Raw genomic sequence first — 23,850 nt, 5'->3', positions numbered from 1 at the left:
AAAAAAAAACCCATAGCTCTACAATAGTTAAAGCGGTAAAAACAGATTATGTTTAGGAACTACTGCAATAAGGGGAAAGGGACCTCAGTATAAAACTGGGCTTGAGGGGGAGATGAGGAATTTGACCAGATATGGAAAATGATCAGATATCAAGGGTGGGGATTCTTGCTAAACTGACTGAGCAGGATTCTCGCTAAGTCTGGATTAAGCCTGGAACACAGGAGCCCAAAGTCAAGGCCTAGTTGAGAAGAGGGTTCAGAGGAGCAAGCTAAAGCTTGGTTAAGGAGTCTTTTTCAAAGTTTTCTTTGGAGCACTGTTGGATGGTGGGAGACTGAGGCAAGGAGACTAAGGAAACTCTTATAACAGTCTCTATAAGAGCTAATTGGGGCCTGAATTCAAGCTTTAATCAGAGAGAGGAGAGACAGGGATGAATTGAAGAAATTTCATGTGATATGGATTGTACTTTCAGGTAAAGTCATTTGGACGGATGCTGACTATAAATGGCAAGAGGTTTCTAGTCCTTGCTTTGCTTCCTGTTATCTTTTTTAATGGGCACACACACACATGAGAGCACACATGTATATGGATATATTTTTTGTTGTATTGACATACAGTTTAAAGATGATTTCATTTTCGGAATTTTGTGACAACTTGGGATATGATGAAACCAGGGCAGGTAGGCCATAGTCATGCATGGCTTTGTAGAAGACAGGCCCAGTGTCAAGGCAGATGCAGAGGTAGGAGTAGCCCTGGTCTTTTTTGGGGATTGCTGTAGATAACAGAAATGAACATACCGTAAAATAGAGTGCTCTGTTTGCAAACTCATGCATTTGGGAGGACTTTTACAAATATGGCATACTTATTCATTTTGGGGAAGAGATAACATTTGAGAGCACTATAAAAGCAAATGTGTTTTTGGTAAGAATAGTGCATTGTCCCCTCCCTCCTATAAGTCAGATTTAAATAAAGTAATATGAATTTTTTAAATACTTTGTTTCATTTTTAATCAAAAGCTTTAGAAAAGGTCTAGTTTTAATTGATTCATTGTTGTCTTTTTTTGAGAGGAGTCTTAAGTATATATTTCATTATGATGTAGTTCAGTAGTGCATGTTAGTCCATAGTTTAGATCATCGTTTAGTTTTCTTCAAGCTCTTATTGACAATTTGTCTTTTTTTCGTGTACGGTTTAAAGTAGAATCCAAATTACAATTTATGGGAAATTATGTAAAATAATTCACTTCAGGGCATTTCCTATATTCTACCAGTTTATTGAGCTGTACCAAGCAACTACATCTGTACTTATGGTACCAGGATTTCCAGGAAGTGTGGTTATCCTTCTTTGATACTTAAGTGAAACTATAGTTGCAGTGTACATCATGATCTCAGTCTCAAATAAAAGTTGCAGAGAAGGCAAGGTGAAGGAATTGACATTGCCTTGGCACTTGTGCCCCTTTCCACCCCCTAATACCCTCAATAGTGTGTGTGAGGGTATACTATTTATAATGCACAGAACCAGTTGACTGCATCATAAAGATTTATAATTGTTGGTTCTGGAAATCTTTAAGAAACAGATACTAAAGAGGTATATTAATTCTATATGAGCATATTAAGTACCATAGTCAATAGCCAAGAGTGATTAAATATAACCTTTCCTTTCTAGCAGTATTATCCAAAACTACTCCATCTGTTTGAAAGCTTCTCTTGGTTAATTAAAAGAAACAGTTCTGAATTTCTAAATCACTGTGGATATTTGACATCTCAGGTTCCATATGTTTAAAACCCAACTTGCAGTTTTTTCTGCTAAACTACATCTTCCCCCGATCTCTGTATTCCTCTTAGTGGAAGTACTATTATTTTAAACCTCAAAACTTTTCTTGATTCCCTTTTCTGCCTCTATGTCAGATTTAAACCCTTATTTAGCATTTTCTTTGATTCCTTTCCTCAGCTTCAACCTTCACATACACTCTGTCACTAAGTCTTATTGATTCTTTCTTTGCTATGTAATCTCGTTATATTTGTTTCCACCATTACCACCTTAGTTTAGCTCTAATTACTTTTATATTGTGAAATACGTATAACATAAAAGTTACCATTTTAACCATTTAAAAGTGTACAGTTTAGTGGTATCAAGTGCATTAACAATGCTGTATAATCATCACTATTACCTTTTTTTGTCATCCCAAACAGAACTTTTTTGTCATCCCAAACAGAAGCTCTTTACCCATTAGGTAGTCACTCCTTATTTCCTCCTCCCCCCGAGCCCCTGACAACCACGAGTCTGCTTTCTGTTTCTAAGAATTTGCCTTTTCTGGATATTTCATATAAATTGACTCATACAATATGTTGTCTTTTGTGTCTGGCTTCTTTTACGTAGCATATGTTTTCAGGATTCATCCAGGTTGTAGCATGTATCAGTATTTCATGGCTTTTTAAGGCTGGATAATATTCCATTGTGTGCATATACCACATTTTCTTTATCCATTTATCCGTTGATGGACTTTTGAGTGTTTCTACCTTTTGGATTTTGTGACTCATGCTGTATGAACATTTGTGTACAAGTTTTTGTTTGGACAACTGTTTTCAATTCTTTCGAGTGTATACCTAGGAATAGAATTGCTGGCTCACATGGTAATTCTATTTAACATATTGCCCTTACAAATTTTCAGACCAGTATTTCCCAAAGTGTGGGACAACGCTAGGGGACTCACTGATAACAACATTTAATATCAATTAATTATTCTCTTTTTAACTGCAGTTAAATCATGGAGAGTCTCACTTTGCTATTAGTATGGCTTTCAAACATCTCACCAACTATGTAAATCTCCCTTTTAACAAATACAGGGCAAGCTTGATGGTTAGAACCTTTGGCATATAATAATATCTAGCTTAAATTTAGTATTTTTTATTACATTGCCTTTTACTGTTACATTTTATTTCTATAGCAAGTGATATTGATTTCCAATGTACAGTAGTGAAAGTTTGCTTTTTATGTAGATGCATGCAAAAAAAGAGATGGTACACATTTGCAAAACAAAGATTGATCAGAAATACAGTTTAAAAATTATAATGATATGAAAATGACTTGAAGTTTGGGAAATACACACCTGAGCTATGGCAACATATTCCCTTTTTCATTTCCAATCAACCTTTCCCATTTCCAATCAACCTTCTGTGCCATTCCCAGAATAATTTAGAATAACTTGAGTAGGATCATTCTCCTATTCACATTTATAAATCCCTATTTTATAGAGAGTAAAATTTAAGGTTGTTTAGCTGGACGTTTGATGTCCTTCATCCGTCACTCCCACCAAGCCAACCTAATTATTATTATTTTTTAACCTACCTTATACTTTCCTACCACTGCATATTCTCATGTCATTTACTCCTCAGCTGTAAGTTCCTTTCCCCTTAATTTCTGTGGCCATTCAGTCATCCATGCTCAAATATTTATTGAGGTTCTAATATGTGCTGGGCATTGTCCTATGGGCTAGAACTACTGTGGCTTTCTTACTGAGCTTACACTTGTGGGAGAGCAGATACTAAGCACAATTCTTTAGTGACGGTTGCAATAAATAGTGTGATGGAAAAGTAGACAGTGTTATGAATACCTAATCTAGTTGAGATTAAAGGCATGATTTCAAAGATGACCTCTTGGAGAAAATGTCATTTAAACTGAGATCTAAGTGACTAGTAGATATTAGCTTAGTGAAAAAATGGACAGAGGGAGTAGTAGTACTGAGGTAGGAATGTACAATGTTAATTCATATGTTTATTTTGTCATGAAGAAATTTAAGTATATGTTGTCTTCTCAATAATAATGTACTGGTCAAAAAATAATGTACTGGTCTATACATTATGTAAAAAAGTTATCATGTAGCCCTAATTCAATGAATTTTTATTTTTAAAGATACTCTAAAAAATCACTGTAAATATTCAAATATTAGATCTAAGTTTTGAAACTATTCAGGGAATTTATATAGAAGTCCCATCTCTACATAGAACTTTATGTAGGTTTATGATATATATAACATCTGTTTATACTATGTATTATATATCATGTTTATACTATATATATTTAATTTATACTATGTATTATATACCATGTGTTTATACTATATATGTTTATATTATGTATAAATAAGTGATATATAGGTTATATAGATTTATATACAAGTCCCCCAGATGACATTTTGGCTTCTCATTGTTGCTCGTAGGCACCAGTCAAAAAGCCAGTCAGTAAGAGGCCTTAGGTTCCAGGCAGCCTTCCTCTGTTAGTTACTTTCCTGTCAGTTCTCTGATCTGCTTTATGTTTAGCTCTTTGATGTCAATGGGAAGGATACACAAAAGATACACTAAAATTGTTCTTTTTTTTTCAAATAAACAGAAAAACCTTTTTTTTTGGTAATATGTAACGAATATTTTTATTTTTCAAATGTATAGGTATCTATAAACTGCTGTATCAGCGAGGGTTTTTGGTTACATGCAGAGAAACCAACTCTGGCTAGCTTCAGCAGAAAGGGAATGTAATTGCTAGTTGAAGAATCCAAAGAAAGACTGAAGAATCAGGCTTGGAAAATGGACAAAAACCTAAGAGAGCTAGGGGGCAGGGAGGATTAGCCAAAGTCATGGTACAGGAGCATGTGTTAGGAAGCTACTACTATATGACTTACACTGATACTACTGTCACTTTAAATAATTTTCTTACTGATAGCATCTTTGTGATGGTAGCTGGAGTTCAAAGTCTAGGTTGGATATGGCCTGCCTGATACCTTGTTCTGGCTGCCAGGAAGGATTTCCTTCCTGTGGCCATCTCCCTTTTGGTCTCCTACCAAGACTCACATAATAGGGATTTGCCCAAGTAAGAAGGGGGTTTGGACTCAGGAAGACTCGTTTAAAAAAGGGACAGTTTTTCCTTCACAACTACCCATTAAAGCAGGGATTCCCAAACCCCAGGCCACAGGCCAAGCCGCACCGCAGACCAGATGCTTCATCTGTATTTGCAGCCGCTCCCCAGCGCTAGCATCACCGCCTCAGCTCCACCTCAGATCATCAGGCATTAGATTCTCATAGGAGCACCAATCCCCAAAAAGGTTGGGAACAGCTGTATTAAAGTACCTTTCTAAACAATTCTGTGTGATGACAGGTAACTATACTTCTCGAAATATAGGGTGAAATTGTTAAAGGCATCTCAAATTTTCGGAAAACAAAAATTTTAAGAATGGTTATGGTAATTTATTAGAGAAAAATGATGTTGATTCTTTTCATAGTAAAACTATCTTAGATATCCCTAAATTATATAATATAGGCATGACTTAAAATATTAGATTATGTATCTTCCTAAGAAAAAGAATCACAGAAAGTAAAGGTGATTGCCAGATATGCACATATATTTATTTTTCAACATTTTCTTCAGTAGACAAAAACATTTTACATTTAAAATGAGTCAGATATTGCTATAATTTATAAGAATAGATCAAAACAAAATTTTACACAGTAAATACACATAACCTAATTGCTTCAAAACATCTCAGTGAAAAAAATCTTAAATTAAGACCAGAGCTGCTAATTTAATTGTAAGATATTTGGAGTCTTACCAGTTTCCTTTACCTTATATATATTTTTTTAAATGCCTGCAGCACCTGGTCTTCCTAGGTGGTCTCCCATCCAAGTACTAACCAGGCCTGACCCTGCTTAGCTTCCGAGATCAGATGAGATTGGGCACGTTCAAGGTGGCATCGCCGTAGACTTATAATTTTTTTCATAGTACATTTCATGAATTACAGCCTTTTTATAAAACAAAATGAGATATAAGAATTTTTTTCTTATATATTTGCTATCTAATTTGGGGGAAAAGAAATGTAGATTTGCATTAAAATTATATGGAGAATGTTTATTATATACATGGATGCTTTTAACTCAGGAGATCTTGACTCCAGTAATGTCTCCGTTATAACTGTAGATTGTAATATGGAATATAGATCAAGTAACAGCAGGTAACTTATAGAGACAGAAATACTTTTATAGTCACAGCAGAATAGTTATAAGCATCGAATCTTCTACAAGTTTCCCTAACCTACAAATGCATGAATGTACATTGCAACAGGCAGGAGAAAGTCAGTTGCTTATTACAGAATTCTTATAATTTCAGTAGTCACAGTTAAACTTGTTCTGAGTTTTCAAATCCTCTTTTCCAGGATTTCAGATGTTTTTATATTTTAAAAAATTCATTCTTTCAGCTTTCTGTAATGAGAAAACAAAAGTTTTATAAACTTGGGCTATTCTCATTTCTCAGTGATTGAGAGTTGACATGTAAAAACATAGCAAGAAAGGAAAACTGATTATAACCAAACACCCCTTATCAGAACATTTCACACAAAATCATAGAATCTTTCTGCAGTTGTCTATTTTTTTCAAAAGATCTCTCTCGGATAAAACCATTATAAGATGGAAGTAATCTGTTAACCTACCTTGATTATAATGTTCGCTTGCTTCGATCTGGGATTTAGGCATCTTTGACCTTTATGTGTTTTCAGGATGATACTGTTAAGGGAAATCCATAACAGTCTTAAATTTTGGATGGAAGAGCATAAACAAACAAAACCCCCCCACAAAAATGTCTCCATCATTGTCATCTTTAGTAAGTCCATTACTTACATCACTTCTATTTTGTCACAGTTGTTACTTGGGTAAATTACAGAGACTTTCTCAATATTTGCCACTTTCACTGCTTTTACTCCAGGGCCTATGCAAAGACAACGTCCCCCTTTGAACATTGGGAAGCCTAGAACAGATCAAGGCATAAATTATTTTTATTTATTTATTTATTTTTAGGCAAGGCAACCCGTGGTTGACCTCACAGATTGCAAGGACCTTGTCAGTTTACAATCCCTTATTTTTAAAATTTTTCACGCCTACAGTACCTGGTCTTCCTAGCTGGTCTCCCATCCAAGTACTAACCAGGCCCAACCCTGCTTAGCTTCCGAGATCAGATGGGATTGGGCTTGTTTAGGGTGGCGTGGCCATAGACTCATTGCATAAGTTATTAATAAATCTGATTGCAACAGATGGCTATGGTTTATAATTCTGATGAAGAATGTGAGCTGAGTTTTCATTAAGGATAAAGATAGTAATTTGTTGAATAGCATTTGACACTGCTGTTATTGGGAAAAGAGCTTAAGTAAAATGTTGGTGATTTTCTTCTTAAATTTGTAAGCAAACCTTTAAAGAAAAAAAGAAAACATGAAAAGTTTATTGGAGATCAAGCTTATTTGCCTCTTGCTTTTATGCTCAGGAATTTTTTTTAGGAAGTTAGTAACATTATTTCATAAAAATCTTAACATATTTTAAAGTTATTACTGAAGGATTTTGCCAGATTTTATAGCCAAATAAAAAATTCCATGTAGTTTATCATCTCTAGTTTCAATAATCATCACTAGTGCCTTAAACATTTCTAGCATTCTCTGCCAAAGCTATAGTAACTTCTAATATGTGAGGTTAAATAAAAACTTAGTATATATTTTAAAATAAAAGTAGAAGAAAAGACATTTGAAGAATTAGAAAAGAAATTTATAGGCTGAGAAGTAAACAATACCATATACCTTGAGCAATTGTAGCACAGAATATCACAGCCAAGACTATAACCATGCCTTTCACGCTCATCTTGGAGACAGTTGAAATGCTGAAAGTGATAGGGAATTCTTAACTGGTATATATAGAGCATTTGATATGCCACCAATCCTCTCATGGCAACAGGAATTTCCCTCCATGAGTCATACTCCTTTTTCCCAAGAGTTTCTGTTTTGTTCTTAACATCACTGTGCCTTCCTATTTGATACAGTATCAAAAGTAATGCTGATAAGAAAGCACTTTTTACTATATACAGAGTAAAGAGCTATATATATAATAGGATATACCCTATATATAGAATAGGATATACCCAAATGGGAACCAGCCGCCTTAAGGCTTATCTAATTATTGCACTAGCCTGGAATTTTTTTTAGGAAGTTAGTAACATTATTTCATAATGTTAAACATGCAAAAAGGAATTTAAATGTAGGATATATCTCAATAAATATGTAGTTTCAGGATAAAATATAAAAATAATTCTCAAAAGAAAAGTTGAATAATGTAAAATAATGCCTTAAGGCTTATCTAATTATTGCACTAGCCTGGGCAGTGGAATTCAGATTGCCATTCATTCTTTCATTCAGGAAGATTGTCTTCCTGTTTTCAGTCTTTTCACCTTCCACATAACTATGCAAAAGAACATTCTTAAAAAATTCAGTTTTTATCATTTTAGTTTTGCTTTTAAGTCCAAACTCTAATCATTTATACAAGTCCTATGTTATGACATTAAACAACTTTTATTTAACCTTATTTATATTTTTGCCAACCATACTACTTGTCTAAAGAAGTCTCCTTATATACTTTTGAATTTATATCCATTTCTTTTTGCATGTTTAACTGTTTTTACTTTATATATATATTTTAGCACTATTTAATATGTATAGTTGTATGATCTGTGGATTTTTAAAAAATGACCCTTTTTTCTCTCTCATGTGATGTTTTTACATCTTAGATTCTAATTTTATGTAACTCCTGTTATCTTTTTATGTTTACCTTTTCCTCTTTAGCTTTCTAATCTTTTTGTTTTAAATGTGTCACACTTAAAAAATCATACCCAAGGGATTTTTTTATGGATAAATTTACTGTATAATAAGCTTTTAAAATGCTTTCTTGCTATTTCTTTTCTGTCTGTTTTCTTTGGTTTCTTCTTAACTTTAAATATATTTTCTTTAGCACTTATGTGATTCGAAAGTAATACATGGTTTTACATTTTGCTAGTAATCTTTTAAAAATTTTTACCTGTATCTCTAATTATTTACATCAACTAGAATTGTATCTTCTCATTTCTCCCTTTGTAAGGTGAGAAAATCACTGTAACTTTCTTTCAGACATCTATTCCTGTTTCCTAGTTTTGTTAGTATAATCAGGGATTTATAGCTAGTTTGCTTTTTTCAGATTATTATTTTACATTATTCAACTTTTCTTTTGAGAATTATTTTTATATTTTATCCTGAAACTACATATTTATTTAGATATATCCTACATTTAAATTCCTTTAACAACCACTACCAGTTTTTAAAACCTCTTAGCCCTTGTTTTAATTAATCTCAAGATAGCTGGAATATTTTTTCTCTGTTTCTCATTCATTCAACATGTCATTCAAGACTAATTTTTCCACAGGAAAATGGTTAAAGTAAAATGAGTATGTGCTTGGATCTCATAATTTCTTATCCTTTATTTTCTCTTAATGTTGCTTTTCATTTTCTTAGCACTAGAAACACAGTAGAGCATCGTTAACAGGGAGGGCTCTGAATCAAGCCTATGTTAAAATCCACGTTCTGTTGTTTAGTAATTGTGTAGTCCTGAGTAAGTTACCACAACATGTTGAGCCTCAGTTTTCTCATCTGTGGTTAATATAGTCTATTACAATATTTATAATATAACATATATTGATAATATATTTATATTACATAGATAATATAAATGGGGATAATGTATTTTTTTCATGGGACCATTATAAGCTAAGTATTTTAAAAAGTAATATATATAAATTGTTTAGAAGAGTGCCTGGCACTCAAAAAGTGTTAGCTGCTATTATTGTCTCTAATACGTTATGGTGTTCTTTCCTAAAACTGACATATCACACCTAACTTATTTTAGGGTATTTTTCAGCATTAGCACAAGCATAAGCACTTAGTAAAAGATTGGATGATATTGTTATAAGATATGAAAAATATTTTAAATTGTAATAGTTGTGAATGTAAAAGTAACATTCTAATCATGGAAATGACTTACACAAGTCCAGTGTATAAATGTAATAGCGTGGTTCACAAAATATAGACAAAGAATAATGAATATATTTTTTTACCACCTAAATTTGTATAGCTTTGGTGTAAGGGAATCTCTTAAACAGTGATTTTTTTCCCTTTTTATTATTACTTTTTTTATTATGGTGACATTGGTTAACGAAATCCAGTAAGTTTCAACTGTAAAATTCAACAATAAGTCATATATATTTTGCATTGTGTGTTCACTGCCTATAGTTAGATTTCTTTCTGTCACCACATATTTGACCCCTTTTACCTTATCTATGCCCCACCCCCCACCCGACCTTCTGGTAACCACAAGTTTATTGTCCATGTCCATGAGTCTCTGTCCAATTTGTTGCTTTTAGGTTTATATCCCATATATAAGTGACATCATGTGGTTTTTAACTTTTTCTGTCTGGCTTATTTTGCTTAGCATGATTATCTCAAGGTCCACCATATTGTCGCAAATGGCAGTCTTACATCTCTTCTTATGGCTGAGTAATACTCCATATATATATATATATGTACCACAGCTTCTTTATCCAATCATCTATTTTAGGACACTTTGTTTTTTTCCCTGTTTCGGCCACTATAAATAATGCTGCTGTGAACATCAGTGTGCAAATATCTTTTCAGCTATGAGTTTTCAAGTCTTCAGAGTAAATACCCAGTAGAGGGATTGCTGGATCATATGGTAGATCAATTCTTATGTTTTTGAGGAACTTCCATACTGTTACCAGTTTCCCGTCCCACCTGCAGTGTATAAGGGTTCCTTTTTCTCTACATCCTCTACAACGTTTGTTATTATTTGTCCTGTTGATAACACCTATTCTAGCAGATGTGATATGGTATCTCATTGTGGTTTTGGTTTGCATTTCCCTAATAGCTAGCAAAATTGAGCATCCTTTCATATATTTGTTGGCTTAAACAGTGATTCTTGATTAATTTTTTTCTTTTCACATCAGACGGGTAATGTCCTAATGTCGTAACAAGGTTTGAGGGGGGCACATCTCACACAACAGCACAAACACCTAATCATCACAATTATGAACTACAAAAGGTACTCTTGATTAATTTTTTAAAAAGAAGAAGAAACCCCTGGAAATTGACATTCTTAAAATTTTTATGCATAAACTAAGACTTGATTAATATTCTGTATTATACTATTTCAAATAGGCATAATTCAAATTTTCATATAACATGAACAAACTTTCAACCTTTGGACTTCATGTGTGAATTACTCTTTTGTTGAGTAGAAAACTCATGAATCAGAATTTTCTTCTTCAAAACTGTGTGTGTTTTATTGTCTTTTATTACTACAATTGATAGTGCATAATATTGTGAAAACATCAGGAACTAGTTTTTCCTCCCCTTTACATACACACACACATTTTTCAAGTGACAATTTTCAAAGCAGACTATGCCAGATCTCTAATTTTTGTGTGTCAGGGTGTATTTCTAAATATTCTAGGAGGAAATAGGGGAGAAGGCAGGGAGAAGGGGAAAAAAACCCGTCTTCTTGAGAGGAAGACCACCCAGTAGTCTATAGGGAGGGTGCTACTGCTGCTGGTATATGACCCCAGAAGAGAGGGCTCTATACCCCTGTGGATGGAGCCTTGTCTGTTTTCCTTTGAGGTGAATTGCAGTTTGGATGCTAAGGAAGGTTTATTTAATTCTTCACTTCAAGTCCAGGTAATAGGTCCAAAATTATGCAGGGTTGAGAGAGGAATTGGTTTTGTGTTTTAACATTTTCACCTCATTTTCTTGAACAATACAAAAGAATGAGCCTGATAGGTTCTCGCAGGTGCTTATGTGGATGCTCTCTCCTTTAACACTCACTCCCTTCCTGTTTACTCTCCTTTCCTCTGGTGTCCCTGCCTTAAAGTTTACTGAAAAGCACCACTCCTTTGTACAATAGTTCTTTTGCTCATTCATTCATTTAACAAATATTTATTTTAGGTGTGTCTTGCATGCCTGGCACTCTTGAATTTTGAAGATAGAGCAGTGAACAAAACCAAGTTCCTTTTTACTGCAAATTTGCAGCTTTCTAATTAGTTGTAGGATATGGTCTGCCTGATTTCTGCTGTCTCTGTAGATATGTGTCTTCAGGACTATGACTTGTTCTGGACTAAATACTTTCTAATATCACATGAGGAGGATGAATTTTTTTCAGAAAATCCCCTCATCCAGTGAGCTTGAGAAGTCCCTCTTCTTTCTATTCATGTAATATGGTTCTTCTAGCATGAGATGTACTTTTCAGAATCCTTTCCTTCTTTTAAGTTGTGCTACCTTCATGAAGCCTTCTTCAGTATATAGTGATTTCTTCTGCTGCTGGCTTTATAGCACTAAATGTCTTGTCTAGCTTCATCTGGTAGAAATATAATGTGAGCCACATGTTTAATTTTATCCTAGTAGCTACATTTAAAAAGTAAAAAGAAACAAGTGAAATTAATTTTAAGAATATATTTTATTTAATCTAAAACATGAAAAAATACCATTTCAGTGTGTAATCAATTTAAAAACATTAAATGAAATTTTTTTTTTTTTTTAATATTAAGTCTTCAGATTGGACAAACCACATTTCAAATGCTCAGTAGGCACATAGTTAGTGGCTAGCATATCGGACAGTGCAGATCTAATTATTATTTGAAATTTAGTATATTATGCTGCCTTGATTAATTTGAATGGGGATGGAAAGGAGCGATACTGTGCTTTTTGTTTTGCTTTGTTTTAGAAACTTTTTAAGTCTTTCTAGTCCTTTTGTTCTTTCTTTCTTCACTAAGTCATTATATCTTGTTCTTTTTGAGTAAGAAGGAGAAAGGTTAAATTGCATTCTTTGTCTTTGTAGTATTCCCCTCCCCCCTGCTTTTTGTTTCTGGAATTGGACTATTCCAGGTTCACCCACTCAACAGAGAATCCCAGGAAATTAATCTAGTTTCTATAATTAATCATCAAAGACCCTTCTAGCTTAAACTCTATATAACCTGTCATTCACCTGAAGTTTTAGTTATAATCCCAAATTATCCAATTAATATAGATTTTAAAAATGTTTTCAAGTGGGAAGAGATTCATGTAAGACATTTAAAGATTTAATTCTCAACTCACCATTCACTAAGTCTCTGAAAAATTTATTACCTGCCAAACAGAATTATCAAGGATATTTTGTCCAGTTAAATTAGTGAAAAGTGGGTTAGAAATGGAAACAAATATTTCTATTTATCATCAATAAGTATAATGTAACAGAATCCTGGTTTTTTGTATTTTTTTCTAGAAGACAAATGACTCACTCCTGGGGAAGAAGTTGGCACACATGTGCTAGGCACCTAAAATAATATGAATAAACTGAACAGATTGAGGTAGAATCCTTAGCTCTAAGAACTACAGAACTATAGTACCTAATACTCTTTTATAAAGGGATTAAGGCATTTAGGAAGCTTTCAGTGGATTTTTTTTTGCTTGTTTTTCAGGAATCCTTAAAGGAATACCACTCCTAGGATTTTCTTGTAACATTATTTAAATACCCTTCCCAGAAATCAGACAGATCCTGCAGGATATATACAAGACAGTCATTGGGCATTGGGCAAAGCTATATTTTCTTCCAAAGACTTGGAAGAGGTTAGTATAAAAACAATTTTAAAAAATCATTAGGGCGTTATGGAATGTTGCATTTTTTATTGCAATTTGAAAACATCCCAAAGAGAATGAATTCTGAATAAGGTGGTTTCTGAGCCTATACTTGATCCCTTACTGGGACTTTGACATAAGAAGACATTTGCAGAAACTGATCCCTGCTAATGCAATCTGGTATTTGAGAATGAGATGTACCAAGGCTCACATTTCCTAAGAATGACTTCATCCATGATATGTGCTACCACAAACATTGCAGTCTCAAGTGCAAGCACAAAACAAGGGCCAATTTTCAGTGGCCACCATCATCATACTGACCTTCTCATGCTTGAAAAAGCCACTGCCAGGCAATGTACCTTTCCTTTCCTTATGAGAATGACAGAAGGAATGAAATCAGAACCTTGGCACACCTTGTATAAAAGATTACTGAACTCTGTACCAAATTTATGATGTTAAAGAAGAGATAGATATCTGTACTCTGAAAGATGAGCACAAAGAGAAGACATGCTTTCAGCTTCCAGTGATTAAAGAGTTGAAAATTAGTTAACTGACAGTTTAATTTGCTTTGTTTTTTAACTATGCGTGTTCATGCTGATCAGATACAGGTTATCTGTATCTTGTTTCTGGAGTTAGATAGTTTCCCATTATCTTAATTAAATTTATTGCAAAAGAGAGGGTTTTCTGGAATAACTTGAACTACAGTTCTTTCATTTTCTTGGAAATTAGTTAAGATTTTGTTATATAGTTCCTTTTCTGAAAAGAAAACTTAATGTTACCTTTTTGGAAAGAGTTATCAGAAACAATTATTACATTTTTAACCTGGCAAAACAGTTTATAAGTATTATTTGTTTAATAATTTATATTAAATTTATTTGCCTTAGAATGTTACTTTTTGCCAAATTCAGTGCCAAATGGTTTTTGTTAGAGTATAATTAACAAATGTCAAAGAGAAGCTACTTGATTTTTTTTTTCAGAATAATTCAGAAGGAAAAAAAGAAACCATGGATTTGAAACTGAATTGCTTTTCTTTAGAATTTTAGGTAAAATTAAAAAACTTTTATATATCAAAATTTAGAACACAGCAGAAGAAACAATCAAGTTCTATGACTTCACTGAATAGATGTAATCCTCTTTTCAGTGTCCTCTATACTCTTTACAGAACATTTGCTGTCATTTGCATGTATTTGAGCCAGGAGCAGTGGGTTGTACAAAACAGTTTCAGCATCACCATAAACTTCGGAGATGTTTTTCTCACAACAAAGGCAGCTCTGTGCATGGCCTTAAGTTGGCTGCCTGGAAAATGACTGCAGTCGACAACTGGCAGGTCAACGAGGATGTTAATGTTAATTTTCCACGTTGGGAAACAAAATGCCTATTGTTAGGGGATAAAAACATGTGCGAGATTAGCAGTGAACAACTTTATAAACAACTAATTGAAGGAAGCTTGATTCAATAAGAGAAAATTGTACAGTAGCTTCACTTATTGTTAGTTTATTACCTCTGCTACTCAGAAGCTGGAAGAGAGGGTAAAATAGATCTGGCCAATATTATTTCAAGGCTAGTTAGAATAATGCACAAAAGGATCTTGCCTGAAGAGATGTGTCCTGCATGTGAATGTTAGAGGAGCTATGTATGTAAGGTACGAAGCTGCATTGGATTTATTTGTATGTATTTTTTAACTAGGGTAAGTAAAATGTCCACTTATAAGGGCCATTTCAGTACACAGGTCTTGCCAGTATGAATTAAGGGTTAACTAAATGTAAGGTTTTAAATAGGACATATAGTCAAGAATGTGGAAAAAAAGGATTGGGTTTTTTTTGTTGTTAGAAATATGTTATTTCTTATATTATCTTGAAATTTAGAATAAATGACTTTTGGATTCGAAACAGGAACAACTCTTATTTATTTTTTTATATGTCTTTTCTGGCTTTATTGAAATATAATAGACAATTAGTTTCTCGTATTTACATTGTATAATTCAATGAGTTTTTTTCGATTATAATTGGCATACAATAATATATTACTTTCAGTTGTACAGCAACATGATTAGAGATCTGTATAACTCACAAAGTGGTCACCCCAGTATATCTAGGACCCTTTTTCCCCCTTATATATTTATTACAATGTTGTTAACTGTTTTCCTTATGCTACACTTTACATTTCTGTGTCTATTTTGTAACTATCCAGTTGTGCTTCTTAATCTCTTTGCCCTTTTTCACCGACCCCTCCCAAACCCCCTCCCATCTAGTAGCCCTCAAAATATTCTCTGTATCTATGAGTTTGTTTCCATTTGTTGTTGTTGTTGTTTACTTTGTTCTTTAGATTTCACATGTATGTGAAATCATGTGGTATTTATTTCTTTATCTGACTTAACTTCATTCAGTGCAATACTCTCTAGGTCCATCAAGGCAATATCTTTTTCCATCCTCTTCCTTTTAGTCTGCGTGTGCCTTTTAATCTGAAGCAAGTCTCTTGTAGACAGCATATATAGGGGTTTTGTTTTCTTATTTATTCAGCCACCCTATCTTTCGGTTGGAGCACTTAATTCTTTTCCATTTGAGGTGCTCGTTGATAGGAATGTGGTTATTACTATTCTTTATTTCTGTTTTTGATACATGTTTTTTTTTCTTCTTAAAGAAGTCCCTCCAACATTTCCTGTAATACTGGCTTGGTATTGATAAATTTCTTAGCTTATTTTTGTCTGGGAAGCTCTTTATCTGTCCTTCAACTCTAAATGAGAGCTTTGCTGGATAAAGTATTCTTGGTTGTAGATCCTGGATTTTCATCATGTTGAATATTTTGTGCCAAGCCCTTTGGTCCTGCATAATTTCTTTTGAGAAATCAGCTGCCAGTCTCATGGGTGCTCCCTCGTAGGTAACTGCTTTTCTCTTGCTGCTTTTAAGGTTCTCTCTTTGTATTTAACCTTTGGCATATGAATTATAATGTGTCTAGGTGCAGGCCTCTTTCGGTTCCTCTTTCTTGGGACTCTCTGAGTTTCTCGGGGTTTTATGTCTATTTCTTTCACCAAGTTAGGGAAGTTTTCCATCATTTCTTCAAATAGCTCTTCAATTTCCTGTTTTCCTTCAGGTACCCCTATGACGTTGATATTTTACATTTAATCATGTCCTATAGGCTCCTTAAATTATTATTATAGTCTTGGCTTCTTTTTTTCTTGCCATTTTGATTGAGTGTCCTTGGCTTTCCCATCCTCTATGTCAGTAGTTTGATTGTCTTCTTCCTCCACTCTGTTGATTCCCTCTAATATACTCTTCATTTCAGATAATATATTCTTCATTTCTGACTGGTTCCCTTTTATAATTTCCATTTCCATTTTTATGTTTTTTATCTCTTTGTTAAAGTTCTCACTGAATTTATCTACACTTCCCCTAAGTTCATTGAGCATCTTTATAACCAGTGTTTTGAACTCCGCATCTGTTAGATTCCTTGATTCCATTATTCCTGGATCTTTCTTTTGTTCTCTCATATGGTTTCTGCTTCTTCGTCTTCCCATTTTGACTGCCTTTCTGTGTCTGTTTCTGTGTACTAAGCAAAACTCCTAAGTCTCCCAGTCTATTAGCGTGGCTTTGTGTAGTAGGTGTCTAGTGGCACAGTCCTGAGGGGTTCAGCTTCAGGCTAAGTTTAGCCCCAACCTGTGTCCCTCCAGGGCCAACTGTTAAGATTAAGCAGGCAATCCACAGATGCTGTTCTTATAATTGCCTCAAGAGGCCAAACCGATGCCAGCTGCCACCAGTGTGAGTCTGGAGCTGACTCAGCAACGAGCACCAGACTTGCCAAGGACACAACTGGATGTGGCTTGGGTGGAGCCATGAGTTGGGGGAGGTGGAGTTTCAGGGAATCCTCTGGGCGGAGCGACCTCTGTTATCCAATTTGATGACATCTCAGCTATGGTAGCACTGAGTATGCACACTGGGAGTGGAGAGGGCTCAACAGAGGAACAATGGGTACCACCAGCACTTATACCTGGGAGAGAGTCTCACCTCCGGCCCTTACTCCGACAACTCAGTGTCTCCCCATAAGTCTCTGGTACACCCCCGCTCCCTGCCACAGCCAACCGGGCACTGGTACTCAGAGTGAGCAGGTCTGTCACCACAAAAGTCCACTCACAGACACGGCCCCTTTAAGAGGTGTCTGCAGCTGCCACAGCCTCTGTCCCACTCAGCCACTCGGGACCAGGCAGCCTCGCGACTTCACCCCCTCTCACCTCCAACTGTTGCAGGGTGATTTCTTATTTTTCTCCCTAGTTGTTGTGCTTCTTTTCATCTAGATCCCAGGCAACTTTACTTGCTGTTTGCTCCTTGTTTCCGTCACAACTTTGATTTGATCGCAAGAGGGATGAACAAAGCCTCTATCCTCTACACCATTTTTCCCCTACTGACCAGGAACAACTCTTAAATATTTAGATAGGCTATATGTTAGTTTTATTTTGTACATTATGCCGAATGCTATTTTCCTTTTTAATAAAAAGCCAACAAAACATTCTTCTTATATTCCTATTTCTAAGACTTTCCTAACTTCCTGGTTCCACTTAGAAGCACACAACCTAGCTTACTTTGTATGTTTCTTGCTTCTCTATTCTTATTTTTAATGTGTGGGTAGGTGAACAATAAGAACTGTGGTCAGGGAAACATGGCTCACTCCTCAGCTCTGCTTTCCTATCTCTTACCCTGCATCTTTACCCGTTATGGGTATATGGTGGTAGCAGAAGGGGTGATGGAGACCATAATAATTGCCATTGTTCGTTTGGATGTCTGCCATGTGCTAGGTATTGTACATGTCGTCTCACTAGTTCTCACAATAATTCTCTTAGCAAGGGCACCACTATTTTCTTTTTAAAGAAGAAAATGAGGCTTAAAGAGATTATGTAACCTTTCTCTCAAATCATTAAACACATTTAGTAAGTAGCAGAGTCTGGGGACAACAGTGAAAAAAGCACACTCAGGTTTCCTTCTGTGATGAAACAGGGGAGTGAAAAGCAACCTAAAGTCTGACTGAAAAATCCCAGACCCAAGGCTCCTTGAAAAATAGAAAATTCAAAAGAAGGTTGGAGTAGAAGGCTAAGTATGGAACAACTTGAGATAAATAGAATCTGAGGGTCCGGGTGAGAAAGTAATTAGGAAAACATGAGAAAGTCTAGAGCCCCATTTAATTTATATTTTATTGAATACCAGCAGAATGATTATTGTGAGACTTCTTAAGACTTGTTCTTTTTTAATAATGTTTATTCTCTATTTCCCCATCATGACTAGCAGCAGTACCCTTAGAAAACTTAAGAACAACTGATGCTTACTCTAGCGATGGAGAAAAAGAGAAGAAGCTTGTGTTCTTTCTGCATTTAGGTGAGGTGAACAGAAACTCTGGTCTGAAGTAGCAGTTACTAGTCCAATAGCTGGCCAGCAGGTCAATCACTGTTCCTGGGAATTTATACCAGAAGAGAGTTTTAGATCCTTCCAGGAGAAACAGGGAAGGATAGAGGGGGAGCAAAGGAAATTGCTGTAGGACATCAGTGACAATAGTGCTGCTCCCTTATTCCCATTCCCCCTTTCTCCTTTTCTCTAACCTACATTCTAAATCAATACATTTTACATTCCAAATAGTAACTCTAGTTGTTGTCTCTCTCCTCATCCCAGGTCCCTTCCCTTCTAGAACCTTTGCAGTTTGAATTTACGTATTTGGAAGGATACCATAGATTAGCCCTGCTAGTAGATGGAGTTCTGTAAGAGTTAAACTAGTGGTGAGGGACTTTTACTTATACCTGTGGAGTCTTCACAAAATCTAGAGAATGTGTAGAGTCCTGAGCTGAGTCTGGAAAGCCAGAGAAGCATGTGAACATATTGTCAAAACTTAGGGCTCCAGAAATAGGTCTCAGATTGCCAGGTATTCAAGAATTAGGGCAAGAGAAAAGAAAAACAGTTTTAGAGTAAGGGGGAGCTAGCCTGGGAATTGCCAAGAACCAGAGTAATGGCGTGTTGGATATGTTTAGATAGACCAGGAAAGAGGCAGAGTTCCTGTTGTCCATCAGGTTTGGGACAGTGAATAAGAGGAGGAGATATTTCTGACATCTTAAGTTGAGACCTATAATACATTTCTCCCTAGAAAAATAATACATATTAGGTTAGATATCTAGACTAGCCTCTTAAAATAGAGTTACCTCATAGGGAACTTGAAATATAGGCTCTGTGATGAAAAAAAATCATCTTGGTAGAAATGAAAGGTTCTTTAAATGAAATTTTAAATTAGGTTCCATTGATAAGTGGGGACCTACTTATAAATTGTAATTAAAGAAAAATGAGCCAAACTTAGCATGGCTTACATACATTTATTAAAAAGATAATTTACTCTTAATTTTTAAAAAGTTAAAAAATTATAGTGATGCTCTTGAGGAGTCTTTTATAGATCAATTATTTTATAGAATGTTACTCAATTTTAGCTTTTCTTATGTTTTCTCATAATTGAAATGAAGTTACGCATTTTGGGCAAGAAAACTACACAATGCTGTTATGTCCTTTTCAGTATCATATCAAGGAATTCATAATGTTGATGTCTTATTAGTGATATTTACTTCGATCTTTTTGTTAAGTGTGTGTCTGCCATAAAAAAAGTATCACGGATTAGGGAGACTTAAGGAAAAATAACTAAATGCAATGTGGGCCCTAGATAGGATTCTAGAAAAAATTAGTGGAAAAATTAGTGAAATTTAAATAAAGATTGTAGTTTAGTTAACAATATTATACCAATGTTCACTTTCTGTTCTTGATAATTGTACTAAGATATTAACATTGAAGAGGAGTGAGGGAGATACTATTTTTACAACTTTCTATTTACTTTCTATTTCTAAATGCTGTACTATTTTTACAACTTTCTATAAGTCTAAAATTAACTCAAAATAATAATATCTAATACATACTTCTCACTCTGCACCAGACTCTGCATCTCTTAACTCTGACTCCTCTCAGCAACCCTGTGAGGGTAACTATTATTATCTCCAGTTGATAGATGGAGAAATTGGATACAGACAAGAAACATTTTCAGCATCACATGGTTATTAAGTGGTCACATAGCTAGAAAGTGGCTGAGTTGGGATTTTAACTGAGGCATTGTGAATCCAGAAAGTCACTGCATCATACTGGCTTTCAGTGTGCCATATATAAAACACACACACACACACACACACACACACACACACACACACACACACACACACACACGGTTTAAAAATAATTCAGATACACTAAAAACAGGTCTGTCCTCTGCTGAGGCACTCTCTGTTGCTAGGTTTTTTTTCCTTTAACCCTTCGCAGAATTTGCTCTTGAACACTGATAGCAGCCTGCTTTAGTTTTCATCCATAATGTTCAAAGCTGTGCGGTGGCAACGTTTTATTCTCTCCTCAGAAGCTTCTCATGGTATGCTGACTATTGTAGATAGCAGGTATGTTGGAAACTAGTGCATCCCATCTGAGTTGGAGAGAAAGCCTTTATTAGTAAAGTGCTAGTTGCTCATAACTGTTAGGTGCAGTCTGTACAATAAGATTAAATAGAATCAGATTAATTAAGATTAATTTAGAATTTAGCCAAGAAATTCCGTTGTCACTCTTCATGAATGTTTTGATTAGTGTGAATGCCTTTTTCATCTTACTATCGAGATTATGTGTTTATTTATTTTTTAAAATCCCCAACTTGGTAGGCATTGTAACAAGGCTTTGTATTGTTAAATTGTATTTGGGTTTGTATTCTTTAAAATTGAAGAAAGATTATGATGTGAAATACTGTAAATAGGGTCTTTGGGAGTCGTTACTCGACTGGTTATCAGATAGTGTGGATACAGAATTGGAGCTTCCTATAATTGCCAGAGGTAGAGTTTTTCACAAGGCACATATTACTCTAAAAAAAGATTCCGTCTTTGAGTGGAATAGAAAGTAGATAATTCTAGGAATCAATCATTGCTGACGCATTCATATAGAGAAATTCATTTCTATCTTTCTGTCATCTTGGGCAAAAAAAAAAAATCTAGTTATTTAAAAGGTGAGGAAAAAGCAGGAATTTCCTACCTATTTATATCTGCACATACTACAAACACAGCAAGCATGTAGTCTTCGCTGCAGAAGCAACTTGTGCTTGTCTCTGTAGTTAGGGCATTTCCCGCTATGTTTCGAATTAATATTTGTGAACAGCAGTAGTAGCTTTTTTTTCTGTTGCTTTTTAATTCATGGTGCAGGGGAAGACTCTAAAGGCAGATATTTGCTTTGGAAAGTCCAGAGGCCAAAGTTCTTTTAGTGGTCTTGATGTCTTCCCTTTCCCTTGCCTTTAAAAAAAATATTTATTCACATCCTCAATCCTTTTCTCTCTTTCTCCATCCTTATTTTTTTCATTATTTAATTGATATTTTGTTTATGTTGTATAGAGATATAAAATCCTAATCTTAATTTTCACTAATAAATACAAATGTAAATTAAAAAGCTATTTCAAATAATTAAAAATATTTTAACCAAATGTTGATAGACTTACTCTCAATTAAGTATATAATTTGAAACGAATCTAAAGCTACAGGAGACTAAACTTTATTATAAAAGAAATCATTTTCTCCCATAATGCAATCATTTATCAAGGAAAAAACACCCACTAAGAGTTTCATTCATTAGAAAATTTCCAGCATTTATAAATACAATATGTTCTTTCTGCTTTGTGTACTGACATCATTCCCTCCTTCCCTTCTTAGCACTTATCTTCATTGGAGGAGGGGAGGACATAATTATGCCCCATAGTGAGTCTGGTTCTTCAGAGCTGTGACTCTGGGCATGATAATCAGCTGCGTAACGATCTGAGGTTACCTTGAAGATTTCTGTCAGAGCTGTCAGTCGTTCCTAAAAGTACTCTAGCAAATGCTTTTTCTTTTCTGGAAATACTGTCATTCAAACCATGTTATTCCCCCCAATTTAAGCTCTCCATTCTCTGCTTTCATGAGGGGATAAACAGTTGTTCAGTCTCCTTCTTAGTTTCCGTCTTGAACTTGCTGTGATCTGCACCTAAATGCCAATGTTCTCCAGAGCACTATCCTCTGCATTCAGGCTCAGCATACTTATTGGCTAATATGGTGGGAAGAATAAGGGCCCCCAAGTATGTCCATACCTTAATCTCTGGAACCTGTGAATTTGTTGTTACATGACAAAAGGAGCCTTGCAAATGGTGTTAAGGTTATGGACCTTAAAGCACATAATGGATACATTAAGTGGAACCAGTGTAATCACATGAGCACTAAAACATGAAAGAGGAAGACAGAACAGTTAGAAAGATACTACAAAAGAAGAGGAAGGGGGAATTCAAGTGTTAGAGAGACTCCACCTGCTGTTGTTGGCTTTGAAGAAAGAGGAATGGGGCCACAAACCAAGGAATGTGGTGGCCTCTAGAATCTGGGACTAGCTCTCAGCAGACAGCCAAAACAAGGAAACAGGGCATCTCAGTCCTACATATTCAAGGAACCAAATTCTGCCAACAACCTGAATGAGAAAAAGATTCTATCCTAGAGCCTCTAGAAAGGAATTATACCTGTCAACACCTTAACTTTAACCTATGGAGACATATGTTGGACTTCTGACCTACGAACTGTAAGATAATGCATTTGTAATGTTTTAAGCCACAAAGTCTATCATGATTTGTTACAGCAACAATAGAAAACCTAATGTAACTAATGACCATTTCAGATTTCTTTGTGAACCATAAATTCAACTGCTTACTGGATATCTTCTCTATAATATCCTCTAGGGACTCAAATTCACTACTTTGAAGTGAAACTTCTTCCTAAAACCTGCTGCTATTTCTTATTTTGATTGACATTGAGCCTATCCTTTCAGATGCCTTAGTCAGAAATCTGGGAATCATCCTTCCTTGCTCTTAAACTACCCCTCTGTACATCCCTACCTCATGTAATTTGTTACCATACCTTTTTCATTCTAGATCCATTGTACTGGTTTGATTCCTGCTACTTCTCACTTGGATTTCTCAAATCCGTCAACATGTTTCCTTGCCTCTAGTTAAAACATCTTGCTGAGTCATATTCTTGTTCTAGGAAGAAACAGGACCTTTCTGAAATCAGATGATGTTTCTCTTCCCCTACTTCATGTTTTTGCATTGCAATTTCAGAAGAGCCCAGTTACTAAGCATTACACACAAGGTTTTGTTACGATCTTGGCCCCTGCTTTCCTCCCCAGCCTTGAACCTCTCTGCTCCTTAACACATATCATGCTGTCCAGCTATACTGCATATTTTGTGTTTTCTTGAATATGTGCTACCCTTTTATGCCATCAGTGCTTTGTATATACTTTTATATCTGCCTG

At 35.0% G+C, this 23,850-nt stretch overlaps 1 protein-coding gene, 1 non-coding gene and 2 pseudogenes across 2 annotated transcripts; all 4 read right to left on the bottom strand.

Annotated features, from left to right (window-relative positions):
* Positions 1-5,626: 5,626 nt before the first annotated feature.
* Positions 5,627-5,745, bottom strand: LOC112476383 (annotated as a pseudogene).
* A 42-nt stretch (positions 5,746-5,787) lies between these two features.
* CXCL11 (C-X-C motif chemokine ligand 11) lies at positions 5,788-7,680 on the bottom strand. Its single transcript, XM_006907637.3, has 4 exons — positions 7,598-7,680; positions 6,654-6,780; positions 6,467-6,539; positions 5,788-6,239 (listed from the first exon to the last, which is right to left on the bottom strand). The coding sequence occupies exons 1-4, from the start codon at positions 7,656-7,658 to the stop codon at positions 6,198-6,200; spliced, it is 303 nt and encodes a 100-aa protein (XP_006907699.1). The 5' UTR covers positions 7,659-7,680; the 3' UTR covers positions 5,788-6,197.
* Positions 6,908-7,026, bottom strand: LOC112476387 (annotated as a pseudogene).
* Positions 7,681-10,833: 3,153 nt separating the features above from the next.
* On the bottom strand, positions 10,834-10,937 carry LOC112476376. The gene has a single exon (XR_003045048.1). It is a non-coding gene; the product is annotated as a small nucleolar RNA U13 (small nucleolar RNA).
* Positions 10,938-23,850: the final 12,913 nt, after the last annotated feature.

Source organism: Pteropus alecto, unplaced genomic scaffold (genome assembly GCF_000325575.1).
Source record: "Pteropus alecto unplaced genomic scaffold, ASM32557v1 scaffold161, whole genome shotgun sequence".
NCBI lineage: Eukaryota > Metazoa > Chordata > Mammalia > Chiroptera > Pteropodidae > Pteropus > Pteropus alecto.
The sequence above is the reverse complement of the archived record's forward strand: the minus strand, read 5'-3'. Positions and strand labels throughout refer to the sequence as shown.

Bases quoted from the DNA above. Each gene is read 5' to 3' on its own strand.
- CXCL11 (XM_006907637.3), bottom strand. From the start codon at position 7,658: ATGAGCGTGAAAGGCATGGTTATAGTCTTGGCTGTGATATTCTGTGCT. The intron at 6,781-7,597 runs GTATATGGTATT...GATCTGTTCTAG, and splicing joins CTGTGCTACAATTGCTCAAG to GCTTCCCAATGTTCAAAGGG. The intron at 6,540-6,653 runs GTAAGTAATGGA...TTCCCTTAACAG, and splicing joins TGTGACAAAATAGAAGTGAT to TATCATCCTGAAAACACATA.